Source organism: Serinus canaria, chromosome 21 (genome assembly GCF_022539315.1).
Source record: "Serinus canaria isolate serCan28SL12 chromosome 21, serCan2020, whole genome shotgun sequence".
NCBI classification, from domain to species: domain Eukaryota; kingdom Metazoa; phylum Chordata; class Aves; order Passeriformes; family Fringillidae; genus Serinus; species Serinus canaria.
In genome coordinates this window covers 1,594,060-1,618,770 of record NC_066334.1, presented here as the reverse complement: position 1 = coordinate 1,618,770, position 24,711 = coordinate 1,594,060, and the positions used below count along the sequence as shown (strand labels likewise).

Here is a 24,711-nt window from a genome sequence, read left to right as displayed (position 1 = left end):
CTGGCACCTGGCAGTTGTTCCCTGTGGGGAGGCGAAGGGAAGGGGAGGATGAGGGATGGGATTCGCGCGTCAGCCGCAGCCGAGCAGCGGGGTCTGGACGGCTCCATCTGGATTCCTGCTTTATTTTCCTTTGTTTTCCCATTTTCCCCCTCCCCTCTGCGCATCCTTGGCCGGCTGCTGTGAGGACTCGGCATCTGCTTCCCTCTCCCTCTCCTCTCTCTCTTTTCCACAACTTCTGGGCTGGTTTTGCTCTGGATTCGGGCAGGAGTGCCCTCGGAGTGTTTGAATTTTCCCCTTCCTGCCTTTTCCAGGCCCAGTCAGGGCTCTGGAATCAGCTCTCTGTGGGATCCTGATCCCACAGCACCAGAGCAATAAATCCTGGGGCTCCAGAGCTTCCGTGCAGGAGAAGCTTGGGAGCATCCTGTGGTTCCACCGTGGTGTTTTTATGGACCAAATGTCTGGATTTAAGGCCCAGCCAAGCCAGAATTCCCAGGAATATGGGTGGAAGCTGCCTCCAGTGCCAGCTCCAAGTGGTTTTCCAGGACATGGAGGAAGCAGAGAGGGGGAAAATTCCAGTTTTGTGGGGTTTTTTTTGGCCACCCAGAAGATGCAGGTCAGGGGTGGGTTTGGAGGGGGATTTCCTTGGAAAAATGCTTGGATGGGTGGATTTGCTGCATGGGAGTGGCTGGGGCCAAACTTGGTTCTTTTTGGCTTTAAAAATCCACCAAAAATCAGGGAAAGGTCCAAACACCACCAAAAGCCTTGGCTGGGCTGGGGTGGGGATGGATCCCTGTCCCGTGGAAGTGCACATTTCTGGAAGGGAATAACGTGGGAAGAGGGATGGAAACCATCCAGAAATGCTGAGCTGGGAACTCCTGGATCCCATGGACGTGGGGAAAATCCAATCTCTGCTCTGGACTGCCATGGGGATGGTTTTGCATGGAAGTGCACAGGTCTGGAAGGGAACAATGTGGGAAAAGGGATAGAAAACATCCAGAAATGCTGAGCTGGGAACTCCTGGATCTCCACATCCCACAGACAGGAGTGAAAATCCAGTCTTTGCTCCAGCTCTGCCAGTTCCTCCCTCCTTTAATCTCCCATGGATCCGTGGGCAGGCAGAGCTGCGATCCCACCCGGGGCTCCGTGGGCAGGCAGAGCTGCGATCCCACCGGGGGCTCCGTGGGCAGGCAGAGCTGCGATCCCACCCGGGGCTCCGTGGGCAGGCAGAGCTGCGATCCCACCCGGGGCTCCGTGGGCAGGCAGAGCTGCGATCCCACCCGGGGCTCCGTGGGCAGGCAGAGCTGCGATCCCACCCGGGGCTCCGTGGGCAGGCAGAGCTCTCCGCACGCACGGAGGCTCCATCCCGAATTCCTTGGGGCGGATCCTGCCGCGCTGCCAAGGATTTGCTCATCCCCCTCCTTCCCCGCCGTGCCTGTTGCTCATCCCGGCCCTCGGAAATGTCAAAAGCCGAGCGAGGGGAATCGGGGCAGCCGGAGAGACCTCGGCTGCCCTTCCTCCCTCCCTCCTCCTCCTCCTCCTCCCGATTCTGCCTTTTCCATCCGCACAGCCCCGAGTCCAAGGGGCCCTCGTGCAGCCTTGGCAGTCGCGGGGATTTAATCCCCGCTTTAGGAACAAAAATAAACCCCGGACAGGCAGGGAGAGGCTGGAAAGGAGCCGGCCCCAGGCGGACTGGGAATGTTGGCCGGGATTTGGGTCGCTCCCAGCCAGGAAAACCAGGATTCGGGGATGCAACACCAAAATTCCCTCCTTCCAAGCATCATTTGGGGCTGAAAAGAGATTTAGCGCTCAGCCCTACCCCCAAACAGTCCCAAAAATCCACTTTTCCCCCCGTATTTCCTTGTGCGGAGCTGCTCCTGCAGCCCCCAAAAGCAGCACAAAACGGGATTTTCCGGCTTTTTCCCGGTGTTCAATATTCCAGGCCACGCTGCCCTGCTGCCGCAGCCGGCACGTGTTCCCGGAGCGTGTTCTCCCGCAGGTCGTGCCTGGGATTTATGGCACAAACACCTCCAGGTTGTTTTACAAGGAATGCTGAGCCTCAGGATCACCGCCTGGGAGGCACAAAAAATCCCGGGAATTCACCTTCTGCCCTCCCAGGGCATCTTCCACAAAGGAATCTCTGATTTCCAGCCCCGTTTCCAAACCTGTTCCAGTTTCCTGGAGTTTTACTCGGCTCTTTTCCCACCTGATGCGAGGAGAGATTAAAAAAAAAATAGGAATTTGTAGTGGGTGAGGGGTTTTTTTTGGGATGTCCCGGTGTCAGACAGGGAAGGATGGCTGGGATTTGCCAGGCTGTCAATCCATCAATTCCCAACAGCCCCAGGAAAGGCAGGAAAATAAACCAGGAATGCAATTCCCGTCCCTGCTCCCCCCCGCTGCTCCCTGCTCCCGATTTCCCAGAAAACCGAAGGGAAAGAGAGACAAAAGGAACTGATGGAGCTGCCCGGGCTCCGATTTTCCCTCTGGATCGAGGATGGATCCGGGATGCAGCCGTGGGGAGATGGGGAAGGAGCTGGAAAACCCCGGGGTGGGGGCTGTGCATCCTCGGGGGAAGCTGTTGGGGAATTCCCACCAGGAATGAGGAATTTGGGAAGGTTTGTGCAAGCACAGGGGAGAGACAACGGAGCCCAAGGCAAAGCCGTAGGAAGGACGGGAATTTGCAGTGGGAATGGGGGCCGCTGGGATTTTCCCAAATTCAGGAAGGATTTCCTTCAATTTTGGCTTTTCTGGGATCATTGGGGGCGGCCCTGTGAGGGGTCAGGGCTTTCCCTGGCATCCAACAGTGCCATTAATCCATAAAATTCCTGGAAACCAGCAATTCCAAACTTCCCTGGAGCTCAGCTCTCTTTCCCTGCCTTTTCCCCCCACTTTTCCAGGATATCTGACGGTCAGCATCGAGCCCCTGCCGCCGGTGGTGGTGGGAGACGCCGTGACCCTGAAATGCAACTTCAAAACCGACGGGAAAATGCGGGAGATCGTCTGGTACCGGGTGAGCTCGGACGCCTCGGGAATGGGAATGCGGAGCCGGCCGGGAACAGAAGGTCAGGGCTGGAGGAGGCAGGAAAAGCAGACGGAGCTCGGGCTGAAGGGAATATCAATTCCAGGGAGGAGGAGGAGGAGGGAGGCAGCTGGGCTGGCCTGGGAAAGGTGGCTGGGAGGGACGCAGGATGGATTTGGGATCATCGGGGTTTGGGATCATCATTGGATTTGGGATGATCATTGGATTTGGGCTCCACGTGGAGCTCCCCTCTTTTTTTTTTGGAGTGGTTGCCAGGTGGGTTTAGGGATGGCTCGGGATTGGGTTGGGATTTGGAGGTCGGGGCTGAGGTTGGGACCGCTCTGCCAAGAGTTTGGTGGGTGGAAAATGATGGGGAAAAGGGAGGAATGGGGAAAATTTGGGATATCGGGGTTTGGGGAGAAGTTTGGCTTCTTCATGTAGAGCTGTTAAAAAACCCCAAACTTTCCCTGTTCCAAACATGTTTGGGAATTTGGGATGTTGAACAGGAGGGAAGCTGCTGGTTTTATTCGGGAGAGGGGGGAATTTGGAGCCTGGCTTTATTTGGGAGAGGGGGGAATTTGTAGCTTGGTTTTATTTGGGAATAGGGAATTTGGAGGCCAGTTTTATTTGGGAAAGGAAGGATTTGGATATTGATTTTATTTGGAAAAGGTAGGATTTGGATGTTGGTTTTATTTGGGAAAGGTGAATTTGGGGGCCAGTTTTATTTGGGAAAGGGGAATTTTGAGACTGATTTTATTTGGGAAAGGAAAGATTTGTATGTTCGTTTTCTTTGGGAAAAGGGGGATTTGGAGCCTGGTTTTATTTGGGAATGGAAGGATTTGGAGGCTGGAGCTGCCCCTGGATCATCATTCCTGAGCCTTGATCCAGCCTCAAGTTCACCAATCCTGAGCTTTCTCCAGGGAAATTTGGGATAAGCTGCCAACCACAAATGGTTTTACCCAAGAGAGCCTGAAGTTTTCCAGGGAAAACTGGAGGAGGCAAAGAGGGGGCGAGTGGGGCCGGTGGCATCAGATGGAGCAGCTGGGAATATTTCTCCTTGGATTTCCCATCCTGTTCCTGCTCCCTGAAGAAAGAGCTGCCCTTCCCTAATGCTTTCCTCCAATCCCAGGTTTATGAACAGGGAAAGGATGGGTGCAAATCCGGCTCTTGGAATGTGGTGTGTGCACAGGAGCATCTCCACGGAATCTGAGATGGATTTTCCTTTAATTATTTATGGATGGACCCCTAAATGCGGGACAGGCAGGGAACAGAACCCCAGACCTGTCCCGAATCCAAAATCCCAGCTGGGAATTGCCTTCACCTCCCTCTTTTTTTAGGGAGGAATTTTTTTCTGCTGGCTCCGCCGTCTCCACCAGGTTTTTCCTTCCCTTTTCCACCGGGTAATATTGGATTAACCCACTTTCCCGGGAGCTGGATTTGCATAATCCCCCCTGCGAGCAGGGGTGTGGGAGCGGCTGCTGCTCGGGGCAAACCTCGGAGGCAAAGGGAAGGGCAGAAATATCCCAGCTCTGATTTTCATCCCCACAAATCCCCCCTTTCTTCCAGGGGTTTTACCCTTCCTTCCCTCTTGCTCCTTTCCCAGGGAGTTTTCCAGGTTTGGGAACTTGGGTTTTTCATGGAGTGTCTCAGGATTTGCCCAATTCCTTCCGGATTTTAAGGGTTTTTATCCCGTTTTTCTCCCTGTCTTGCCTCACTCCCGGACTTTTGCAGCTTTCCAAAGCTCCGGTGGCAGCTCCGGGGTGTTGGAGGTGATGGATGGATCTGGGAGAGCCGGGCGGAGCCTCTGGAGCCGTGGGGTTCCGTTTATTCCTCCTGTAAATCATGGGAATGTGGCTGTGGAGCGCTGGATTGGGGCCACGCCCGACTCCTCATTCCCATGGTTTATTGGACAGGGAGCAGAGGGAGCTCCTGGACTCTGAGGGATCTGAGCTGCTCCAGGGGCGGGAAGGGGCAGGGAAAAGGGGGAGAGAGGAGGAAAAGTCAATGGCAGCGCTTTGGTGGGGATTGGAGCTGGGAATAACCCCCGGGATGGATCCTGTGGGATGGATCCATAACCCCTGAGACAGTGCTGTAATCCCTGGGATGGATCCATAACCCATGGGATGGATCCATAACCCCTGAGACAGTGCTGTAATCCCTGGGATGGATCCATAACCCCTGTAACAGTTCCATAACTCCTGAGATGGATCCATAACCCTGGGATGGATCTGTAACCCCTGAGATGCATCCATAACCTACGGGATGGATCTGTAACCTGTGGGATCGATCCAAAACCCCTGTAAATTCTGTAATCCCTGGGATGGATCCATAACTTATGGGATGGATCCATAACTCATGGAATGGATCTGTGACCCCGGGAATCTATCCATAACCTGTGGGATAGACCCATAACCCACAGGGTACATCTATAACCCCTGGGATGGATCCGTAACCCACAGGATAGATCCATAACCCACAGGGATACATCTATAACCCCTGGGATGGATCCATAACCCCTGGGATGTATCCATTACCCCTGGGATGGATCCATAACACCTGGGATGGATCCACAACCCCTGGGGTAGATCCATAACCTGTGGGATGGATCCGTAAGACCTGGGATGGATCCATAACCTGTGGGATGGATCCGTAACCCCTGGGATGGATCCATAACCCACAGGATACAGCTATAACCCCTGGGATGGATCCGTAAGACCTGGGATGGATCCATAACCCACAGAATACAGCTATAACTCCTGGGATGGATCTGTAACCCCTGGGATGGATCCATAACCCACAGGATACAGCTATAACCCCTGGGATGGATCTGTAACCCCTGGGATGGATCCATAACCCACAGGATACAGCTATAACCCCTGGGATGGATCTGTAACCCCTGGGATGGATCCATAACCCCTGGGTGGGTGAACCCATTGGGATCGGTGCGCTCCAAGGCTGAGGAGCCTCATCCCATGGGTGAAACCCCATGGAGAAGCCCCACTCTGCAGCCAGCACCCGCAATTCCAGCAATTCCCCTGGATTCCCCAAGAATGAGGGACAGACAGGGACGACCCTTTGCTCCTGCTGGGAACCCCTCAGCTGCTGGAATGGCTCTGATTTCAGCATTCCCGGGAGAAGCAAAGGGAATTTTTCCCAGGATGAACAGGAGCCCATCCCACAGGCTGAGGCGTTAATTAACATCCAACAATCCCAACACCTCCCAAGGTGTGATGTTCCCGGGAACAGGTGCGAGCACGGCCCTGCCCCTGGAGAGCTCCTGACACAGCCTTGGCAGGAGAGGGGGGTGGGAGAATCCGCTCGGAATGAGGCTGGGAACACCCGGAGCTGTTCCTCGGGTCCTGCTGCCGGCGTCTCCGGGGTTGCACCAGATCCCGGATTTGTGAGGTCGGTTCCAGGATGGGAACTGGGAAAATTCTTTCTTTTCCCACTGGAGCTTAGGAAAACGACAGGGAAGCAGGAGAGGGAGGGGAAATCCTTGGAGACTCCAATCTGGCTCCGTGCAGTGGGAAGGGAAGCGGAGCAGGGTTGGCCCGGGCTTGGAACACGGGAATTTGGGAACTGCAACGGGGTTTGGGGGATCTGGGGTCAGACCAGGGCCAGGCACCGTTCCCTGGTGCTGCGAGGGATTCCTGGGATATCTGGGAAAGAAGGGTGGGAATGGAGGGGAGCCCACAGAGCTCTGCCTCCATTAATTAGAGTTTGGTGCTCGGGGTAATTAGTGGGAAGGGAATGAACTGGAGCTGGGAATGCCGGGAGCAGGGCCCTGGCATTGCTCCTGGTAGTATCCCTGGAGTATGGGAAAAACCTAAATCCGGAGTTTTCCAGGATAATGAGTTTTTCCCATTGGTTGTGTTTCTTTGGGAAATGAGTGAGGGAGGCAGGAAAAAACCTGAACCAGGAGTTTTCCTGGATTAACAGAATTTTTTCCAGTTGATTTTCCAGGGAATAGGCAGGAAAATCCTAAATCTGCAGTTTTCCAGGATAAAACGTTTTCCTGGTTGATTCTCTAGGGTATGGGCAGGAAAAACCTAAATCAGGAGTTTTCCAGGATAACAAGTTTTTCCCAGTTGATTCTCCAGGGAATGGGCAGGAAAAACCTAAATCAGGAGTTTTCCAGGATAACAAGTTTTTCCCAGTTGATTCTCCAGGGAATGGGCAGGAAAATCCTAAATCTGGAGTTTTCCAGGATAACCAGCTCATCCTGGTGGCTCTGACGTGGACACTGCACCCCCCCTCTTCCCCCCAAACACCGGGAGCACTGGAGCCGCTCCAGGGAATTTTCCCTCTTTCCAGAGCCATTTCCATTGGCTTGGAGAAAGGGAATCCATCAATCCATCCTCGGGACACGGAGCCTGGATCCGATCCCAATTCCGGCCCTTTCCGGCCACTCCCTTCATCCCACATCCATCACTTCCCAATGATTTTGGGTCCTTTGGGCATCCTGATGGGAGGCTCCGGGGATTTTAATGGATTTTGGGAACAGCAAATATCCACTTTAATGGATTTTGGGATTTGTTCGGGTCACTGTGGAGGGGAGGGTGGCAGGGGGGAGTTTTGCCGGGAATGGGATTTTTCCTGGGATTTATGAATAATGCAGGAAGCAGCGCCTGGCATGTGCTCCTGCCCCTTTTCCCAAAATTCCTGGATGTGGAGACATCCATTGGGATGGGAACCATGGGCTGTTGCCCGATTATCCTCCTTTTTTGATTACCAGCAGGAATTGTTGGGCTGCAAATTGCTATGGAGTCTCTCTTCCCAAAAAATTCCCCTGGGCCTGGAAAAAAGGCTGGAATTAGAGCTGATCCCTGGAGGGAGAGAATTCCTGATGGACTTTTCCTGGGAGCCAATAACTCCCTGGAATTCCCTTAGGATTGGAAGGGCTCTTCCCAGTACTCTCAATCCTCAGGGAATGCGAGGATTCCCAGAGGGCAATTCCAGAGGCATTTTCCCACTCCTGCCCTTGGATGGGGCGGGATTTGGACCCACATCTGTCCAGATGTCCTGGGAAAATCCCAAGGCTGCAAATTCCCGATCCATGGGCGCCACCTCCACCACTCCCAGCACTTCCCACCCCAAAAGAATTCCTGAAGTCCCTCTGGATTTGGATCCCCTTCTCCATCCCAGAGCAGCTCCCAGGGTTCTCCTCAAACCCAAAGAAAAGTCCAGAAAAATCCTTGGAAACTTCCCTGGAAACTTCCCAAGGCCGGAGATTTACAACTCCCATCATTTTTCCCGCTTTTCTTTATCCCACATCAGTGCCAGGGTGGAATTTCTGTCCCATAAAAGCCTCAGCCTGGGATAATAAACTGGAAGAGTTTTTTTATTTTTTTCCTCCTTTTCCACCACTTTTTGCCATAAAAAAAGAAGGAAAAGAGGAAATGGGGAATAATAGGGGAATTTTGGCCAAGTGTTGGGTGGGGATTTGGGGGTTTGTCCTTGGGAATTGTTGCACTTCAGGATTAAATCCCAAAATCATCTTCTGTTGTTCCTGGTTTATTTTAAAAAATGGGAATTTTCACTCTCTGCTGGAAGCTGGTTTAGCCCCAAAATTCCCATTTTCCTCCTTATTTTTCCACTAAAACTCCTCAAAAGCAGGGAAGGTAAATCCAGAGGCATTGGGAGACGCAGGGAATAGAATCCTAAAAAAAGCCATTTTCCATTTAAAAATGACAATTCCCGGCTGGAAAATGGAATAACGGGATGGAAAATGTGGATTTTGGTTTCAACTTGGCAGGGGCATCATAAATCCATAAATCCCAAGATGAAAGATTCTGGGATTCTATGGATAAATAAGGAAATCATGATATAATAAAAACAAAAACTAAAATAAAAACAAGAATTAAAATGAAAACAAAACCAAGATTCCAATGTGTTTAAATGCATCGCATAAAATATTAAAATAAATTTATTTACAGCAATTAATACAGATTAAAATTCAAATAAATTCATCCAAATCTAAATAAATACCAACATATAAAAAATTATACCAAAATTCAAACAAATCGATTAAAACCTAAATAAACACATTCAAATTCAAACAAATCTATTCAAATCTAAATCAATTTATTCAAACTCTCAGCACGAAAACCCTTTGAAATATTCCAAAAAGGGCCCCAAATTCCCGGATTTGGGACACGGGCGCTGTTTCCCGCAGGTCACTGATGGTGGCACCATCAAGCAGAAGATCTTCACCTTCGATGCCATGTTTTCCACCAACTTTTCCCAGATGGAAAACTACCGGAAGCGGGAAGACCTCGTTTACCAATCCACCGTACGGTGAGTCCTTTCTCCCTATTAATTCCAATTTTTAGGAATTTTTTTCCCCATTTTTGGCCCCATTGAAAGGATCCCAGCAGAACCCGCCCCCCATCCAAGGGTTGTTCCCGTTTTCCTGATGTTTCTCAGGGAAAAGATGGGAAAAACGGGGATTTTTAGAGGTGGGAATGGGCAGAGAAACCCAAAGCCTGGGAAAATTGGGAAAACCAGATCCATATTTATTTATAAAACACAGGAGCTCCTCCTTGCTTTTATTCCAAGTGAGAATCGTTTCCAGAATTCCAGGTTTATTCCTGATTCCACACCTGCTCCATTCCCGCTGCTCTAAAACCAACTCTGGAGCTTGGAACAAAGGTCAGGAGAGGCTTCAACCAAGGGGAAAAATCTGGGATGGAATTTCCCTTCCTCCCGGTTTCTTTCCGGCCTTGTTTCCTTGGGAAATGAGAATTTCCTGATTGGATTTTCCCGGCTCGTTTTTCCCGGCATGGAGGGTAAGAAAAACTGGGATTTCCTCCAGCCACGGGAGGTTTTCCCACCTGGAAATACCCGGAATGGCCCGGGAAGGGCTGGGCAGGGCTCATCCCAGGGGATGAGCTGGTGGGAAGTGGGAAATTCTCCTCAATCCTTTGGAATTAATTTGGGAATTTTGGGGTTTTTTGCCATTTTTCCCTGCTGCGTTTGGATTGGTTTTTATCCTTAAGGAAAAGTGCGGCTGCGTGGGAATGAATGTGGATTTAGAGTGGGAAAAGGGAGGGAAAACAGGGCTGGGGAGGGGATATTATGGGATGGATCAGGAGGATACTCAGGCCCTGCTCGGGAGAGGCTCAGGAGGAGTTTGGGATGCTCAGGGAGGGGTCAGGAGGTGCTCAGGGATTACTCTGGGAATGCTCTAGGAATGCTCTGGAGATGCTCAGGGTGCCTGGGGGCCACTCAGAGGATACTCCAAGGTTACTCAGAGGATACTCCAAGGTTACTCAGAGGATACTCAAGGGCTATTCAGAGGAAACTCCAGGAAGTTTGGAATGCTCCCGTGGATGTTCAAGTAGGTCAGGAGGTACTCCAAGGTTACTCAAAGGATACTCCAGAGACATTCAGGAGAAGCTCGGATGCTCACGAGGATGCTCATGCGGAGCAGGAGTTACTGATGGGTTACTCAGAGGGTACTCAGGAGAATCAGGGGATGCTCAGGACACTCAGGGGTTACTCAGAGGATACTCCAGGGATGTTCAGGAGAAGCTCGGAATGTTTACGAGGATGTTCGGGGAGGTCGGGAGGTACTCCAAGGTTACTCAGAGGAGTCAGATGATGCTTGGGATACTCGAGGGTTTCTCAGAGGATGCTCAGGGGGTGTTCCGGAGATGCTCCAGGGATACTCCAGGGATTCTTGAGATGCTCCCAGGATGCTCCAGAGTTGCTCCATCCCTGCTTTGGTTTCCGTGGATCCATGGAGCCGCTCCTCGGATGCTGAACACATTCCTGGCTCCTGTGTGGAGAAGGTTCTGGCAGCTCCAGGCAGGAATTTCACACCCCTGACCTGAGAGCTGTAAATCCAGCTGTAATCCAGGGCTTCCCTTGGGATTTGGCCATCACTTACCTCCAGATGGGAAAATCAGGGAATTGAAGTGGATTAAAACATTCCCTGTGTGTGGAATGAAGGATCAGGAGCATCCCTGGAGCAGGAGCAAGGATCAAACATTCCATGGAATGAGGGATTGGATAATCCTTGGAGCAGGAGCAAGGATCAAACATTTCCTGCCCATGGAATGAGGGATTGGGAGAACCCTGGAGCAGGAGCAAGGATCAAACATTCCCTGTGTGTGGAATGAGGGATTGGGAGAATCCTGGAGCAGGAGCAAGGATCAAACATTTCCTGCCCATGGAATGAGGGATTGGGAGAATCCTGGAGCAGGAACAAGGATCAAACATTCCCTGTGTGTGGAATGAGGGACTGGATAATCCCCGGAGCAGGAACAAGGATCAAACATTCCCTGCTCATGGAACAGGGGATCAGAAGCATCCCTGGAGAAGGAGAACAAGGAATCAACCATTCCCTGTTCATGGAATATTTCCCGGACCTGACAAGGAAAAGCTCCCACTTTTCCTGGTTCCAGCTCTCTGTTTTCCTCCCTTTCTCCACAAGTTGTAGAACGAATGGAATTTGGGAGCAGAAAATTCCCCCACCCCAGCACCAGGCCCTTGAAAGCCTCGGGAGTGTCCTGGAAATCGGGTGTGGAGCTGGGAGATGTCGGCAGGAAAAGGGTTTTCATGGCCCAGCCTTTTTTTTTTCCAAGGAAAACAGGAGCCGGTCTGAGGAGGAGATAATTCCCAGAGCTGGTTTTCCCAGCCATTGGATTTTTTGGGGAAGGTCCCGCTGGATTTTGGGCTCTCCCAAAGAACTGGGGCAAACCCGTGAAGGGTTTGGGAATGGAGGAAACATTTCCCAATCCAGGTTTTTGTTCTTGTTCATTCTCCCTTTCTTTTTCCATCTATTCATTCTCTCTGTTTTTGGGGAATCTTTGCCATGGTTCAGGCACAGCTGAAGCCATCCCAAGGAGCTTTATCCCAGGAGGAGCCATCCTTATCGGCGCTATCCCGGTCCTGTCAGTGTTTTCCCGGTCCTTATCAGTGTTTTCCCAGGCTGAACCGCCCTTATCAGCTTTTTCCCGGGTGGAGCCAGCTTTATCAGCATTTTCCTGCCCATGATCTGGGTTATCCCAGGAGGAACCATCCCAGAGAACGTTATTCCAGGAGAAGCCAGTCACATCTGCGTTTTCCCAGTTCCTTATCAGCCCTTTCCCGCTCCTTATCAGCGTTTTCCCGAGTAGAGCCAGCCTTATCAGCCCTTTCCCGCTCCTTATCAGCGTTTTCCCGAGTGGAGCCAGCCTTATCAGCCCTTTCCCGCTCCTTATCAGCGCGGCCCAGGGGCTCCGGTGCCGCCTCTTTCCAGCCTGGCTCTGTGCTGTGAAGAACAAAGCCGGGAGAGATCCAATCCCTCCAATCCCGGGGTTTTTTTCCTTTCCCTTGATAAAAATCCTACCCTCATTAGGAATTCCCAAATCCCTTTTTCCTTGTATTTCCAACTCCAGGACGCGCCAGGGAGCGTTTCCCTTTCCAGGGCCAGTCATTCCCTGTCCCCCATCCTTGGGAATTCCAAACTGAGCCTGCCAGGCCCCAAAATCAGGGTGCAAATCCAAAGGAATCCTTCCAAAAGGGCTGGAGCGGGATCGGAGCCGCTCCAAAGTGCTGCTAACGGGAGATTCCCGATCCGTGCCTGGATAATCGGAGCCTGGAACAGATGGTGGAGGCTTGGTTGGAAATGTTGTATCCATGGAAAGGAGGGAATGTTCACTTCCAGGGGGATCCTTGGAAGCAGCCAGCGGCTGGGAGAAGGGAAAAGCAGAGCTGGAATCTCCCTGGAAGGAAAAAATTCCCCCGAGTGGGATTATTAACCAGAGTGCTCCATGAAGGAATTGCTCCTGTCCACTTGGGATAGGTGAGGTGGGATGAGGCTGCCAGAGAGGAGGGATGGATCTCCTGGAAGAGGGAATGCTGCCAGGTGGAAGGTGGGATGGATCTCCTGGAAGAGGGAATGCTGCCAGGTGGAAGGTGGGATGGATCTCCTGGAAGAGGGAATGCTGCCGGTGAAGGTGGGTGGATCTCTTGGAAGAGGGAATGCTGCCTGGTGGAAGGTGGGATGGATCTCCTGGAAGAGGGAATGCTGCCAGGTGGAAGGTGGGATGGATCTCCTGGAAGAGGGAATGCTGCCAGGTGGAAGGTGGGATGGATCTCCTGGAAGAGGGAATGCTGCCGGGTGGAAGGTGGGTGGATCTCCTGGAAGAGGGAATGCTGCCGGGTGGAAGGTGGGGTTGTGCTGGGATGCTCTTCTCCGCCACGGAGGGATGGCTGTGCCAGCTGGAAAAGTGGAATGTTGATGGAAAAGCAGGATGAGGCTTCTGGATGGTGGGGTGGGATAATGGTCCCGACTGGAAAGGGGGGATGTTTCCAGCTGAAGAAATGGGATAATGATGGCTGGAAAGGGGGGATGTTTCCAGCTGGAGAGGTGGGATAACGCTTCCAACCGGAAAGGCTGGATGTTCCCAGGTGGTGAGGTGGGATGATGCCAACTGGAAGGGTGGGGTGCCACCATCCAGTGAGTTGGGATAACGCTTCCGACTGCAAAGGCGGGATGCTTCCAGCCATTGAGGTGGGACAATGGACCTGACTGGAAAGGTGGGATGATGCCAACTGGAAAGGTGGGATGTCTCCAGCTGGAGAAATGGGATGATGCTCCTGACTGGAAAGGCGGGATGATTCCAGGCAGTGAGGTGGGATGATGCCAACTGGAAAGGTGGGATGCTTCCAGCTGAAGAGGCAGGATGCCACCATCCAGTGAGGTGGGATGATGCTTCCGACCGGAAAGGCCGGATGTTTCCAGGTGGTGAGGTGGGATGATGGTCCTGACTGAAAAGGCGGGATTGTTTCCTGCTGCAGAGGTGGGATAGCGCTTCTGACTGGAAATGTGGGATGGTGCCAGCTGGAGAGGTGGGATGATGTTTCTGACTGGAAAGTCAGGATGCTTCCAGTCAGTGAGGTGGGATGGTGCCAGCTGGAGAGGTGGGATGCTTCCTGCTGGAGAGGTGGGATGCTTCCATGCAGTGAGGTGGGATAATGCTTCCAACTGGAAAGGTGGGATGCTTCCTGCTGGAGAAGTTGTGATGATGCTTCCAGCCGGGGAGGTAGGAAGTCACAGACCAGCAAGGAGGGATGCTCCCAGCTGGAGAGGCGGGATGGGATATTGGCTGGAAAGGCAGGATGCTCCCAGCTGGAGAGGCGGGATGGTGCTGCCATCTGGTAAGGAGGGATGGCTCCAGCTGGCACTGTGGGATGGGATAGGATGGGATGGTGCCGGCTGGTGAGGCCGGATGGTGCTGCTGAACAGAAAAGTGGGATGCTGCTGGCCAGAAAAGTGGGATTCTGAGGACCAGAGAAGTGGGATGTGGAGGATCAGCAAGGTGGGATGCTGAGGACACTGAGGATGAAAAAAGTGGGATTCTGAGGAGCAGAAAGGGGGGATGGTCAGGATAAGAAAGGTGGGACAATGAGGATTGGAAAAGTGGGATTCTGGGGATCAGAACTGTGGGATGCTGAGAAGCAGAAAGGGGAGGGATGGTAAAGACCAGAAAAGTGGGATACTGAGGACCACAAAGGTGGGATGGTGAGGATTAGAAAGGTGGGACTCTGGGGAGCAGAAAGGTGGAATGCTGCTGGCCAGGGAGCCAAGGTGCTGCCCATCAGCCAAGTGACCCCTGAGCAGCCTCCCCAGCATTCCCAGCTCCAGCAGCACGGATCCTTTGGCACAACACCTCCTCTCCTGTTTTTCCCCTCCAGATAAAAGGTGGATCGATGCGTGCTGCGGGTTCACTGGGATTTGGGATTTGCTGTGCTGGGGTGGCCTGGCAGGACCAGTGTCAAGGTTTCCCATTGGCATCCGCGGGCAGGCGATGTCTGTGGCCGTGGATTTGTGCTCCATCCACGTCTCCTTCCAATAACGCAATTCCTTCCCCTCGGAGGAGCTGTCAGTGCCGGGGATCTCCCGCTGCTAAAGCATTCCCGAGCTCCTCCCGCAGCCTTTGGAGTTATTAGGAGTTTATTGATCCCTGTCCAACTCCGCGCTATCCCGGCGCCAACGGATGAATCCCACGGGAAAACAAGGTGGGGATGGAGTGGTGAGCGCTGTTCTCCTCCACAGCCTTCCCGAGGTCCGGATCTCGGACAATGGTCCCTACGAGTGCCACGTGGGGATCTACGACCGAGCCACGAGGGAAAAGGTGGTCCTGGCCTCCGGGAATGTGTTCCTGAACGTGATGGGTGAGCGCTGGGATTGGGATTAGGATTGAGGGAAAACCACTGCGGGGTCTCAGGGTGCAGGAACAGCAGGGATTGGGATCGTCCTGCCATCCTTGGGGGTAGGAATGGGGGTGGGGATGGGGACAAGGATGAGGATGGGATGGGGATGGGGATGGGAATGGGGACAAGGACAGGGACATGGACAAGGATAGAGATGAGGATGAGGATGGGATGGGGATGGGGACATGGACAAGGATAGAGATGAGGATGAGGATGGGATGGGGACAAGGACAGGTACATGGACAAGGACAGTGATGGGGACAAGGACAGGGATGGAGATGAGGGTGAGGATGGAGTGGGGAGAGGGCTGAGGATGCTCATGGGAATTGATATGAAGATGGGGACAGGACATGGATAGGGATAGGGACAGGGATTAGGACAAGGAATGGATTGAGGGTGGGAACACGGATGGGAGCATGGAATGGGCATGGGAATAGGAACAAGGATGAGGATGATAATGGGGATGAGGATGGGGATGAGGATGAAGGATGAGGATGGGATGGGCATGGCTGAGGGCTCCTTGTTGACCTCCTGTCTCTGCCCCTGCAGCTCCCCCAACGTCCATCTCGGTGCTGGCCGCGGACACCCCGGCGCCCTTCAGCCGCTACCAGGCACAGAACTTCACCCTGGTGTGCGTGGTGTCCGGCGGGAAGCCCGCGCCACTGGTGAGCTCCCAGCGGGATCATCCCTCCCACTGGCACATGGAATAACCCAACACCTCCTCTGGAAAATCCACCAGATCCTTGTGCTCTTCCATCAGGCCAAACCCGCCCCCCAGATCCCATCTTTCCATGGAGATGGTGGGATTTGGGAGTGGGGAAAGAACCAAACCTTTGGGATTCAGGAGCAGGGAACCAACCAGACCTTTGGGATTTGGGAGTGGGGAACAAACCAAATCTTTGGGATTGGGGAGCACAGAATGAACCAAACCTTCGGGATTTGGGAGTGGAGAAAGGGCCAAACCTTCAGGATTTGGGAGAGAATGAACCAAACTTTTCAGACCTTTGGGATTTGGGAGTGGGGAAAGGACCAAACCTTCGGGATTTGGGAGTGGAGAATGAACCAAACCTTCAGGATTTTGGAGAGAATAACCCAAACTTTTGGGATTTGGGAGAGAATGAACCAAACCTTTGGGATTTGGGACAGAATGAACCAAACCTTTGGGATTTGGGAGTGGGGAAAGGACCAAACCTTTGGGATTTGGGAGAGAATGAACCAAACTTTGGGATTTGTGAGTGGGGGAAGGACCTCGAGTTCCATCCAAAGGGACACTGAGCACGCGCCCACCACACTGATCGTCCCCTTTGTCCCCTCCAGGTGTACTTCAAGCGGGACGGGGAGCCCATCGAGGCCACCCCGCTGCCGGAGCCGCCGGCCGGCGCCAGCAGCTGGGCCCCCCGGAGCCTCCTGCACCGCGACCTGGATGACACCAAGGTGCCCAAATCCCTGGCGGCCGACGGCGAGCTGGGAATGGGGAACCCCTTTCCCACGGCGGATCCGCCGCGGGGGCTGGCGGCCGAGCGGGATGCGGTGACGGAAAGCATTCCCGAGACGGTGGTGAGCCGGGAATTCCCGCGCTGGGTGCACATGGCCGAGCCCATCTATTACTTCCGGCACACGCACGCGCCCGTCAGCGACGGCACCGTCGAGGCCCGGGCCACCCTCACGTGGACCCTGAACCCCCAAATCGACAACGAGGCGCTCTTCAGCTGCGAGGTCAAGCACCCGGCGCTCTCCATGCCCATGCAGTCTGAGGTCACGCTAGGTAAGCCAACACATTTGGGGCTTTTCCTGGGTTTTAGGCACTTTTGTTCGTTTCGCTGGATTTTTTTCTTCTTTTTTTTTTTTTTTTTGGCTTTTCTCTTTTCAGTTTTTGGACTTTCTCTACAGTTTTTGGCTTTTCTCTCAATTTTTTGGCCTTTCCCTCCCATTTTTTGCCTTTTCCACCCATGTTTGGTCTTCTAAATTTTTTTTCACTATTTTTGGCCTGTTTTTCTTTTTTTCTTGCTTTTTCCTTTTTGTTTCTTTATTTTCCTCTCAATTTTGGGGTTTTTAATTTTTTTTTTTGCTTTTTTCTCCAGTTTTTCTTTATTTTTTCTTTTGGTTCCTTTTTTTTTTTTTTCATTTTTGTCTTTCTTTTTCTTTTTTTTGGCGCTTTTCCCCCCATTTTTTTTGACATTTTGTTTTAATTCCACATGTTTTGCCTCCCTTGCACCCATTTTCTCTCTCCTTTTGTCCTTTTCCTTTTCTTCTGGGGGCTTTCAGGCACGCATGGGGACCCCATGGGGCTGCACTGGGATAGAGGTGGTGATGCCAAGGTTCCACAAATCTTGTGATGAGAGGAGGGAATCTGGGATGTCCATCAGGAAGAAGAAGGGATTTTCCAGGTGTTTATGGCCCTCCAGCCATGGGCAGTATTTAGGGTGGGGTTTGCTGGGATAAAAAAATGGATTTTTGGGGAATCTGTGTCAGGACGAGCAGGAAAAGAGTGTTGGAGCTGAGGATGGAGCTGTCACCTCCATCCTCAGGAGATCCAAGGACATCCCATGACCCTTACTGGCCTCCACAAAGCTCATCCTAGTGGGAATTGCCAGGGAGGGAATTCCCGAGCTGGCTCCTGCCTGTGGAGCTGTGACAGGTTGATGGGATCAAAGCCAGGGAATTTGGCTCCCCGCATTCCCAGGTCCCTGGAGGAGCAGAAGCTCCTGGGATCCACGGGTCCATCACCACCTCTCACCCTGCCTGAGGCTCCCCTCCCCTCTCCCGGCTCCCTCTGGAAGAGGCTGAGCTCTCCACGGGGCTTTGCAGCCTCAGGACATCCCTCTGGAAAGGCTCTCCCAGCCTCCAGCCAGGTGGAGCAGCCTGGGCTTTGCTCCAGGCCAAGCGGAGCACTTGGCTCCTCATCATCTCCTGGAGAGCTTCTCCTTGGCTTCCCGACATCTTGGCATTTAATCTCTTCCCCAGAATCCAAAACATACGGAAATCCTGCATTTTCCCACTTCCTGGAGCTCTTCGGGTTTAGATCCAAGGTCAAGACCTCGTGGCTTTGCTGCTCTTGCCCAGGAGGTCTAAGACCTGGACTGGCAAAGCTCATCCCACATTGTCCCCAGTCCCCAAATCCAGGGCTCTCCTCATCCCGGGGGTGTCCTTGCAGCTCCTTGGGTGCCCATCCACACCCAGTTTTTGGGGAACCATCCCAGAAGATCCCCTTAACCCTTTCCCTGCATTCACAGTACAAATACACACCATGGGTATATAGGAAATACAGATTCCCAATAAAAGAGAAGATACTCCCAATAAAAGCTGCATTACACCCAACACCAACCCAAAATCTGCCTTTTTGTCCCAAATCAGGGCGTGGTGGGATCACCTTCAGCACATCCTGCCTGGTCCTGCTCCAGAGGGCCCCATCCCACATGGAAAGAGCAGTCCATGGTCTCAGGGTGTCCAGGCAGAGCACCCCAGGGCAGGGATGGCCACTCCAAGGGCTCCCAGTGTCCTCCACCACAGCTCCCTGGTGGCTCTTTGTCCCTCCGTGTCCTGCTGGGGACACATCCTGGTCCGTTTTGTCCCATCCATGACAAAGCTTGGATGGACAAAGGTGGCACATCCGAAGCGCAGCCTCGCTCCTGCCCATTTCCCCTTCTCCTTCCATGAAAGTCCAGGGAGCTCCTGCGATGTCCCATCCCACTTCTGGCCCAGCAGGGACATCCACACAGCCCCAGGTGGAAGCAGGAGCAGGTCCTGTGTGGTGTCCCTCCATCCCAGCGGAGGAGCATCCCTAGTCTGGCATGGGAAAAGGCATTCCCGTTTTTTTCCACGCTGTCCTTGGGATTTTGTGCCAGCCAGGCTTTGTCTCCTGTGCTAACAGCACCTGGTGAGACTCACCAAGGCCACGTTTTTTGGGAATGTTCCTCTGAGGTGTCCATCTCCCTGGCTTCAAACCAACCTGATCCTTCTGGCCTTTTTTTCTGAGTGGAGAAGGGTTTGGTTGGGAAATAACTCCTTGCCATCAATCCATCCCATCCCAGCCATCCATCAGCCTCACGCTTCTCCAGTTCTCCCGCCTGGGGGGTCCTTCCCTCCCTGTCCATCTGTCATTCCGGTGTCACTCATCCCGGCCATCAGTCATGGCGCTGTCACCCCCCTGGCTGCCACCCCTCGCTGGGATCATCCATCAGAGCCTCGTTAACCCCTCCAAGGGCAGCCCCGGCACCGGGAATGTCGCGCGGCTCTGACGGCTCCTCCTGTCCCCTTCCTGTGCAGTTGCTCCCAAGGGTCCGAAGATCACGATGACCCCGACGAGGGCACGTGTGGGGGACACGGTGCGGATCCTCGTGCAGGGCTTCCAGGTCAGCATTCCCACAGCCACGGAGGCCAACGGACAGCCGTGATCCGAGGATGTGGGTGTGGGCTGGGCTTGGTGGCCTTGGTGGCATCACGGTCCCCATGTTGGGATGGGTTGGCCAAAGTTGGGGCTGTTCCACCCTGGAAGTGTCCAGGGACAGGTTGGGTGGGGCTTGGAGCAATCTGGGACAGTGGGAGGTGTCCCTGCCCTTGGCACGGGGTGGGATGGGAGGAGCTTAAAGGTCCCTTCTAATCCAAACTCAAACCTAAACCCAGACTCAGACCCAGACCATATTCAAACCCAGACCCAAACTCAAACCCAGACTTAGACTCAGACCCAGATCCACACCCAGAACCAAACTCAAACCCAAACCCAAACTCAAACCGAGACTTAGACTCAGACCCAGACCCAGACCCAAATACAAACTCAGACCTAAACTCAAGCTCAGACCCAAAGTCAGACTCAAACCCAGATCCAGACCCACACCAAGAACCAAACTCAGACCCAAACCCAAACTCAAACCCAAACCCAAATCCAAACTCAAACCGAGACTTAGAATCAAACCCAGACCCAGACCCAAACCCAAATGCAAACTCAGACCTAAACTCAAGCTCAGACCCAAAGTCAGACTCAAACCCAAACCCAGACTCAGACCCAGACCCAAATTCAAGCCCAGCCTCAAACCCAGACTCAGACCCAGACCCAAACTCAAGCTCGGGCTTAAACCTAAACCCAAACCCAGACTCAGGCTCAGACCCAAACTCAAGCTCAGGCTCAGACCTAAACCCAACCCCAGCCCCAAGCCCAAGCCCAAGGTGGATGTGCTGATTCCATCTCCAGCCCCCTCTCCCTGCAGAACGAGGTGTTCCCGGAGCCGCTGTTCACCTGGACGCGCGTGGGGAGCCGGCTCCTGGACGGCAGCGCGGAGCACGACGGGAAGGAGCTGGTGCTGGAGCGGGTCCCGGCCGAGCTCAACGGCTCCATGTACCGCTGCACGGCCCAGAACCCGCTGGGCTCCACCGACACCCACACCCGCCTCATCGTCTTCGGTACGGCCACAGCGCGGCCCCGCCGCGCCCTCCGCGCTCCCTGCATGGCTCCTCCCCCAACCTCCTCTCTCTGCTCTTTGTTTCCCTTTAGAAAATCCCAATATTCCCAGAGGACCAGAAGACTCCAACGGTGAGTGGTGCTGGTGCACCGGGATTTCCATGGAGACGCTCAGGGAGGGAAGGGCCGTGCGGAGAGGGCCTGGCCTTGCCCTGCGCCGCCTCTCCTTGTCTCACTCCAAGCCCTCACACATCCCTCCTTGCCTTCTCCCAGGCTCTTGCCCATCCTTCCTTGACTCATCCCAGCCTTTTCTGATCTCTCCTAGCCTCATTCCAAACCCTTTCCCATCTCCTAGCCTCATTCCAAGCCATTTTTCATCTCTCCTGACCTCATCCCAAGCCCCTTCCCATCTCCTAGACTCATTCCAAGCCCTTTCCCATCTCTCCTCACCTCCTCCCAAACCCTTTCCCATCCTTCCTTGACTCACTCCAAGCCATTTCCCATCTCTCCTAGCCTCATTCCAGGCCTTTTTCTATCTCCTGGCCTCATCCCAAGCCCTTTCCCATCTCTCCTTGACTTACTCCAAGCCCTTTCCCATCTCTCCTAGACTCATTCCAAGCCCTTTCCCATCTCTCCTCACCTCATCCCAAGCCCTTTCCCATCTCTCCTCACCTCATTCCAAGCCTTTTCCCATCTCTCCTCACCTCATCCCAAGCCCTTTCCCATCTCTCCTCATTCCCAGCCCTCTCCAGTGTCCTCAGGAACATCCTTGCACCAAAAGGGACCCCGCGGATGCTCCCATCCCATCCCTGATCTCCACCTGACCCCACCCAACCCTAGGCCAACTTTTGGGGTGGGATCCCCTCCTAACCAGTGGTGTCCCCGTCCTGCTCTGAACCCCAGCACTGGGATGCAGCTCCGTGAACTCCTGATCCTTTTTCCTCCTCTCCAGGTTCACTTCCCGGCCACTGCGGCTTCAGATTCGTTTTGGCGCTCACCCTGACAGTGATCCTGGAGCTCACGTGAAGCTTCACCTCCTCCTCCTCCTCTTCCTCCTCCTCTGCCTCCATGTCCGGCTCCTCCCGGCATTCCTGCCTCCAGCCATCGGGTCTCCCGCTCTTTTTTTTTCTATACTCTCGACAGTTTCGGTCTCTTTCCGTGTCTTGGCTTCCTCAGACGATTGAATTAAAGGGAAAAAGGAAAACCTCTTCTGGGAGAAGGTCGTAATTCATGTTTTACCTGTGCTGGGATTCCCAGCTCCATCTCGGGGTTCCCAGCTCCGTGTTGGGATTCCCAGTTGTGTCTCAGGGTTCCCAGCTCCGTGTTGGGATCCCCAGTTGTGTCTCAGGGTTCCCAGCTCCGTGTTGGGATCCCCAGTTGTGTGTCAGGGTTCCCAGCTCCATCTCGGTGTTCCTAGTTCTGTCTCGGGGTTCCTGGCACTATCTTGGAATTCCCAGCTCCGTCTCAGGATTCCCAGCTCTATCTCGGCGTTCCCAGCTCCGTCTCGGGAGCTTTGCAAGGTCTTGGAAGGGGGAGCAGGAGAATTTGAGGATTCAAGGACCAAATTTTCCCTGGAAAAACCCACGTGCAGCATTCCCACTGCCCCGAGACGTTCCAGGATGAGGACCCTCACCCGTCCCCAGCCCTCCCGAGGCGGCGGAGGCGGCACCGGGAGCCCAAAGCCGTGGATCACTGGGTTTATCCGGCGGGATTCCGGCTGTGCTGGGAGCCAGGGCCCGTGCGCGCCGCTGGTCCCGGGCTGGCTGAGGAATGACAAGTGACAGGCGGCTCCCGACCCCAAATGTCAGCGCTCACACTCGAGCGGGCAGCGTGTCCCGTCGGCGCCGGGCCCCTGGTGGCCGGCTGTCCCCATGGAAACGGGCCTGATCCGGCCATTCCCGCCATGCCCTATCCCGGGATGGCGTCAATCCCGCACCACGACGGCTCCTGGCCAAATCCAGGTGGTTTTGCCCCAGTCCTGGAGGTTTTCCAGCCTTTTCCTCGATTTGGAGCACCCGGCTGTGGGCTGGGATGTCCTGGGGGGAAAGGATCCCGAGGATGGGGCGCTCCCAAGCCTTTTCCTCTGGGAACTCGTAATCCTGGAGGATTATTTGGCAGCCGTGTGGTGTCTCATCTCCCCAAAGCCCCGCACGAGCGCTAAGCATCATTATCACCGTGATGATTAATTATTATTAAGCAGATTCCAGCCCTTCCCCGCTCCATTGCCAGCCTCGCTGCTTTCCCAGCCTCGGAGGAGCTGAACGAGCCCACGGCAGCTCCAGAGCTCCTTCCCATACAAAATCCCAGAGTTTTACCCTTCGGACTGGGAGCAGTTGGGCCAGGACTGGCTGGGATGTGTGGGAGGATCAGCAGTTCCGCTTCCACCCCGAAGGAACGGCATCCAAACATCCCAATCCCATCGGATCTGCGCTTCCACTCCACGGACAGGAAGAAAAATCTTCATTTTTTCAGAGGAAGCGTTGCTTCTTCAGGAATTCTCCCTGCCTCAGTTTCCCCCCACGCTCTGGAGAGCCCCTCCCACGGATCCTTCCGGCCTTCCTCATGGATCTGAGCCGCTCCAGCAGCCTCATCCCTCCCTAATTAAACAACCGCCAGGATTAAACAGCCATTAGGCCTTCCCGCTTGGAAAAGCGAGCATTTCCAGCCTTTCCAAGCTCCATTTGAATGCAAATGTGGCCGGTTTAGCCCAGAACCGTGGAAATGAGGAGCATTCCCGTGGAAACGAGGAGCAATTCCAGCGGCGGGGCCACCACCGGCTCCGCTCGGTGCCACCCCGGGAGCGCTGGGATGTCCCCAGCCAGCGGCTGGGACAGGAACGCCGGGCTGGGTGGGCCTGCACCCCAAACCCACCCCAATTCGGGATGCTCTGGGAAGAATCCCTGGGAAAAGGGATGGATCTCCTGGCGTGGATGGATCCACCAAAGGCTGGGACATTCCGAGTCTGCCAGCACAGGCAGAAGAGTGAGGGGATTTGGGAATTTCTCCCCATTTTGGGGCAGAGCTGCTGCCTGCTTTCCTGAATTCCTGCCAAAACAAGGCACACGAAGGGATTCCATTCCACAGTCCCACCCAAAGGGAACCATCCACGCCGTGCTGGACCCACCTTCCCCTCCCCATCCCCTCCCTGCAGGTAATGGCAGAGGACCCCAATTTCCCCCCTTTTCCCCGTTCCCGATCCCGTTGTTGGAGGCGCCGGCAGTGAATAATGCAGGAGGAGGCTGGAGGGGAAAGGAGCGGCTCAGGTTGTTCCATTATTGATGAGAGCTGACAGATCCGCTCCTGACAACCTTCCGAGGAGATCTGATTAGCTCGGAAAAAAAACACCGAGACCGCAGCGCCTTCGCGAGGGGCTGACGGCGGCTGCAAACCCCAAAGGAGCGGCGCTATCGACGCTCCCGAATTCCAGGGGACTTTGAAAAAGGTTCTAGCAGATCTGGAAGAGGTAATTACGCTCAATTAGAGTCACAAGCGCCGAGACGTCAGCGCCGCTTCTCCCGCTCCCCGCACACCGCAGGCAGGGATAAACTGGGATTTATCCAGCGGAATCCGAGGATTCTTTGGGATAGCAGGGACCGGGGGTGCTCCGGCCCTGCAGGAAAGTCAGCGGGAGCTTCGCTCGGCGCCTCCCCCGCCTCCCCCCTCGTTGCCGGCTTGGTTCGCGGGGCTGCCGAGCACATGAATAATTCATCCTCCTCCTCCCCGGCTCCCAAGCGCCGGGATCTTTGTAGATCCAGCCGCGGGATGAAAGCCCCGGCAGGAGCGGTGAAGGGCCCGGGAGGTCGCGGCTGCCAGACCCTTTCCCAATTAGCCGAGGCCTGGAACGCGTGCCCAGACTCCACACGCGGCCCTCCTCCCTCAGCTCCAGCACAGTCCGGCTTTCCAGGCAGGACAAATTCCAGTTTTCCCGAGGTTTTGGCCAAACCGAGCTTCCCAGGGGTGGATTTTGGGGCTCTGTCCCCAGCAGGATGGAGGAGAGGCCGTGTGGGCTTGGCTGGCGCTGTTTTGGATGCATGAGACCAGCCGTGCTCCAAAACCCGGCTGTTAAGTGAAATGTTTTAATTCCCCCAAGCTCTCC

At 54.2% G+C, this 24,711-nt stretch overlaps 1 protein-coding gene across 2 annotated transcripts in view; it reads left to right on the top strand.

Moving 5' to 3' along the window:
• The window catches only part of IGSF21 (immunoglobin superfamily member 21), a 40,314-nt gene extending 18,489 nt beyond the window's left edge, over positions 1-21,825 (top strand). The window contains exons 2-10 of one of the 2 annotated variants that reach the window (XM_009095760.4): positions 2,895-3,007; positions 9,192-9,313; positions 15,063-15,181; positions 15,770-15,885; positions 16,538-16,985; positions 19,487-19,572; positions 20,425-20,617; positions 20,709-20,747; positions 21,568-21,825. In XM_009095760.4, coding sequence (XP_009094008.1) covers positions 2,895-3,007; positions 9,192-9,313; positions 15,063-15,181; positions 15,770-15,885; positions 16,538-16,985; positions 19,487-19,572; positions 20,425-20,617; positions 20,709-20,747; positions 21,568-21,641 — 1,310 coding nt within the window. In that variant the 3' untranslated portion in view covers positions 21,642-21,825. Of the gene's footprint in view, positions 1-2,894; positions 3,060-9,191; positions 9,314-15,062; positions 15,182-15,769; positions 15,886-16,537; positions 16,986-19,486; positions 19,573-20,424; positions 20,618-20,708; positions 20,748-21,567 lie in introns of those variants that run through there. The other variant, XM_050982524.1, reaches the window with a different exon arrangement.
• Positions 21,826-24,711: the final 2,886 nt, after the last annotated feature.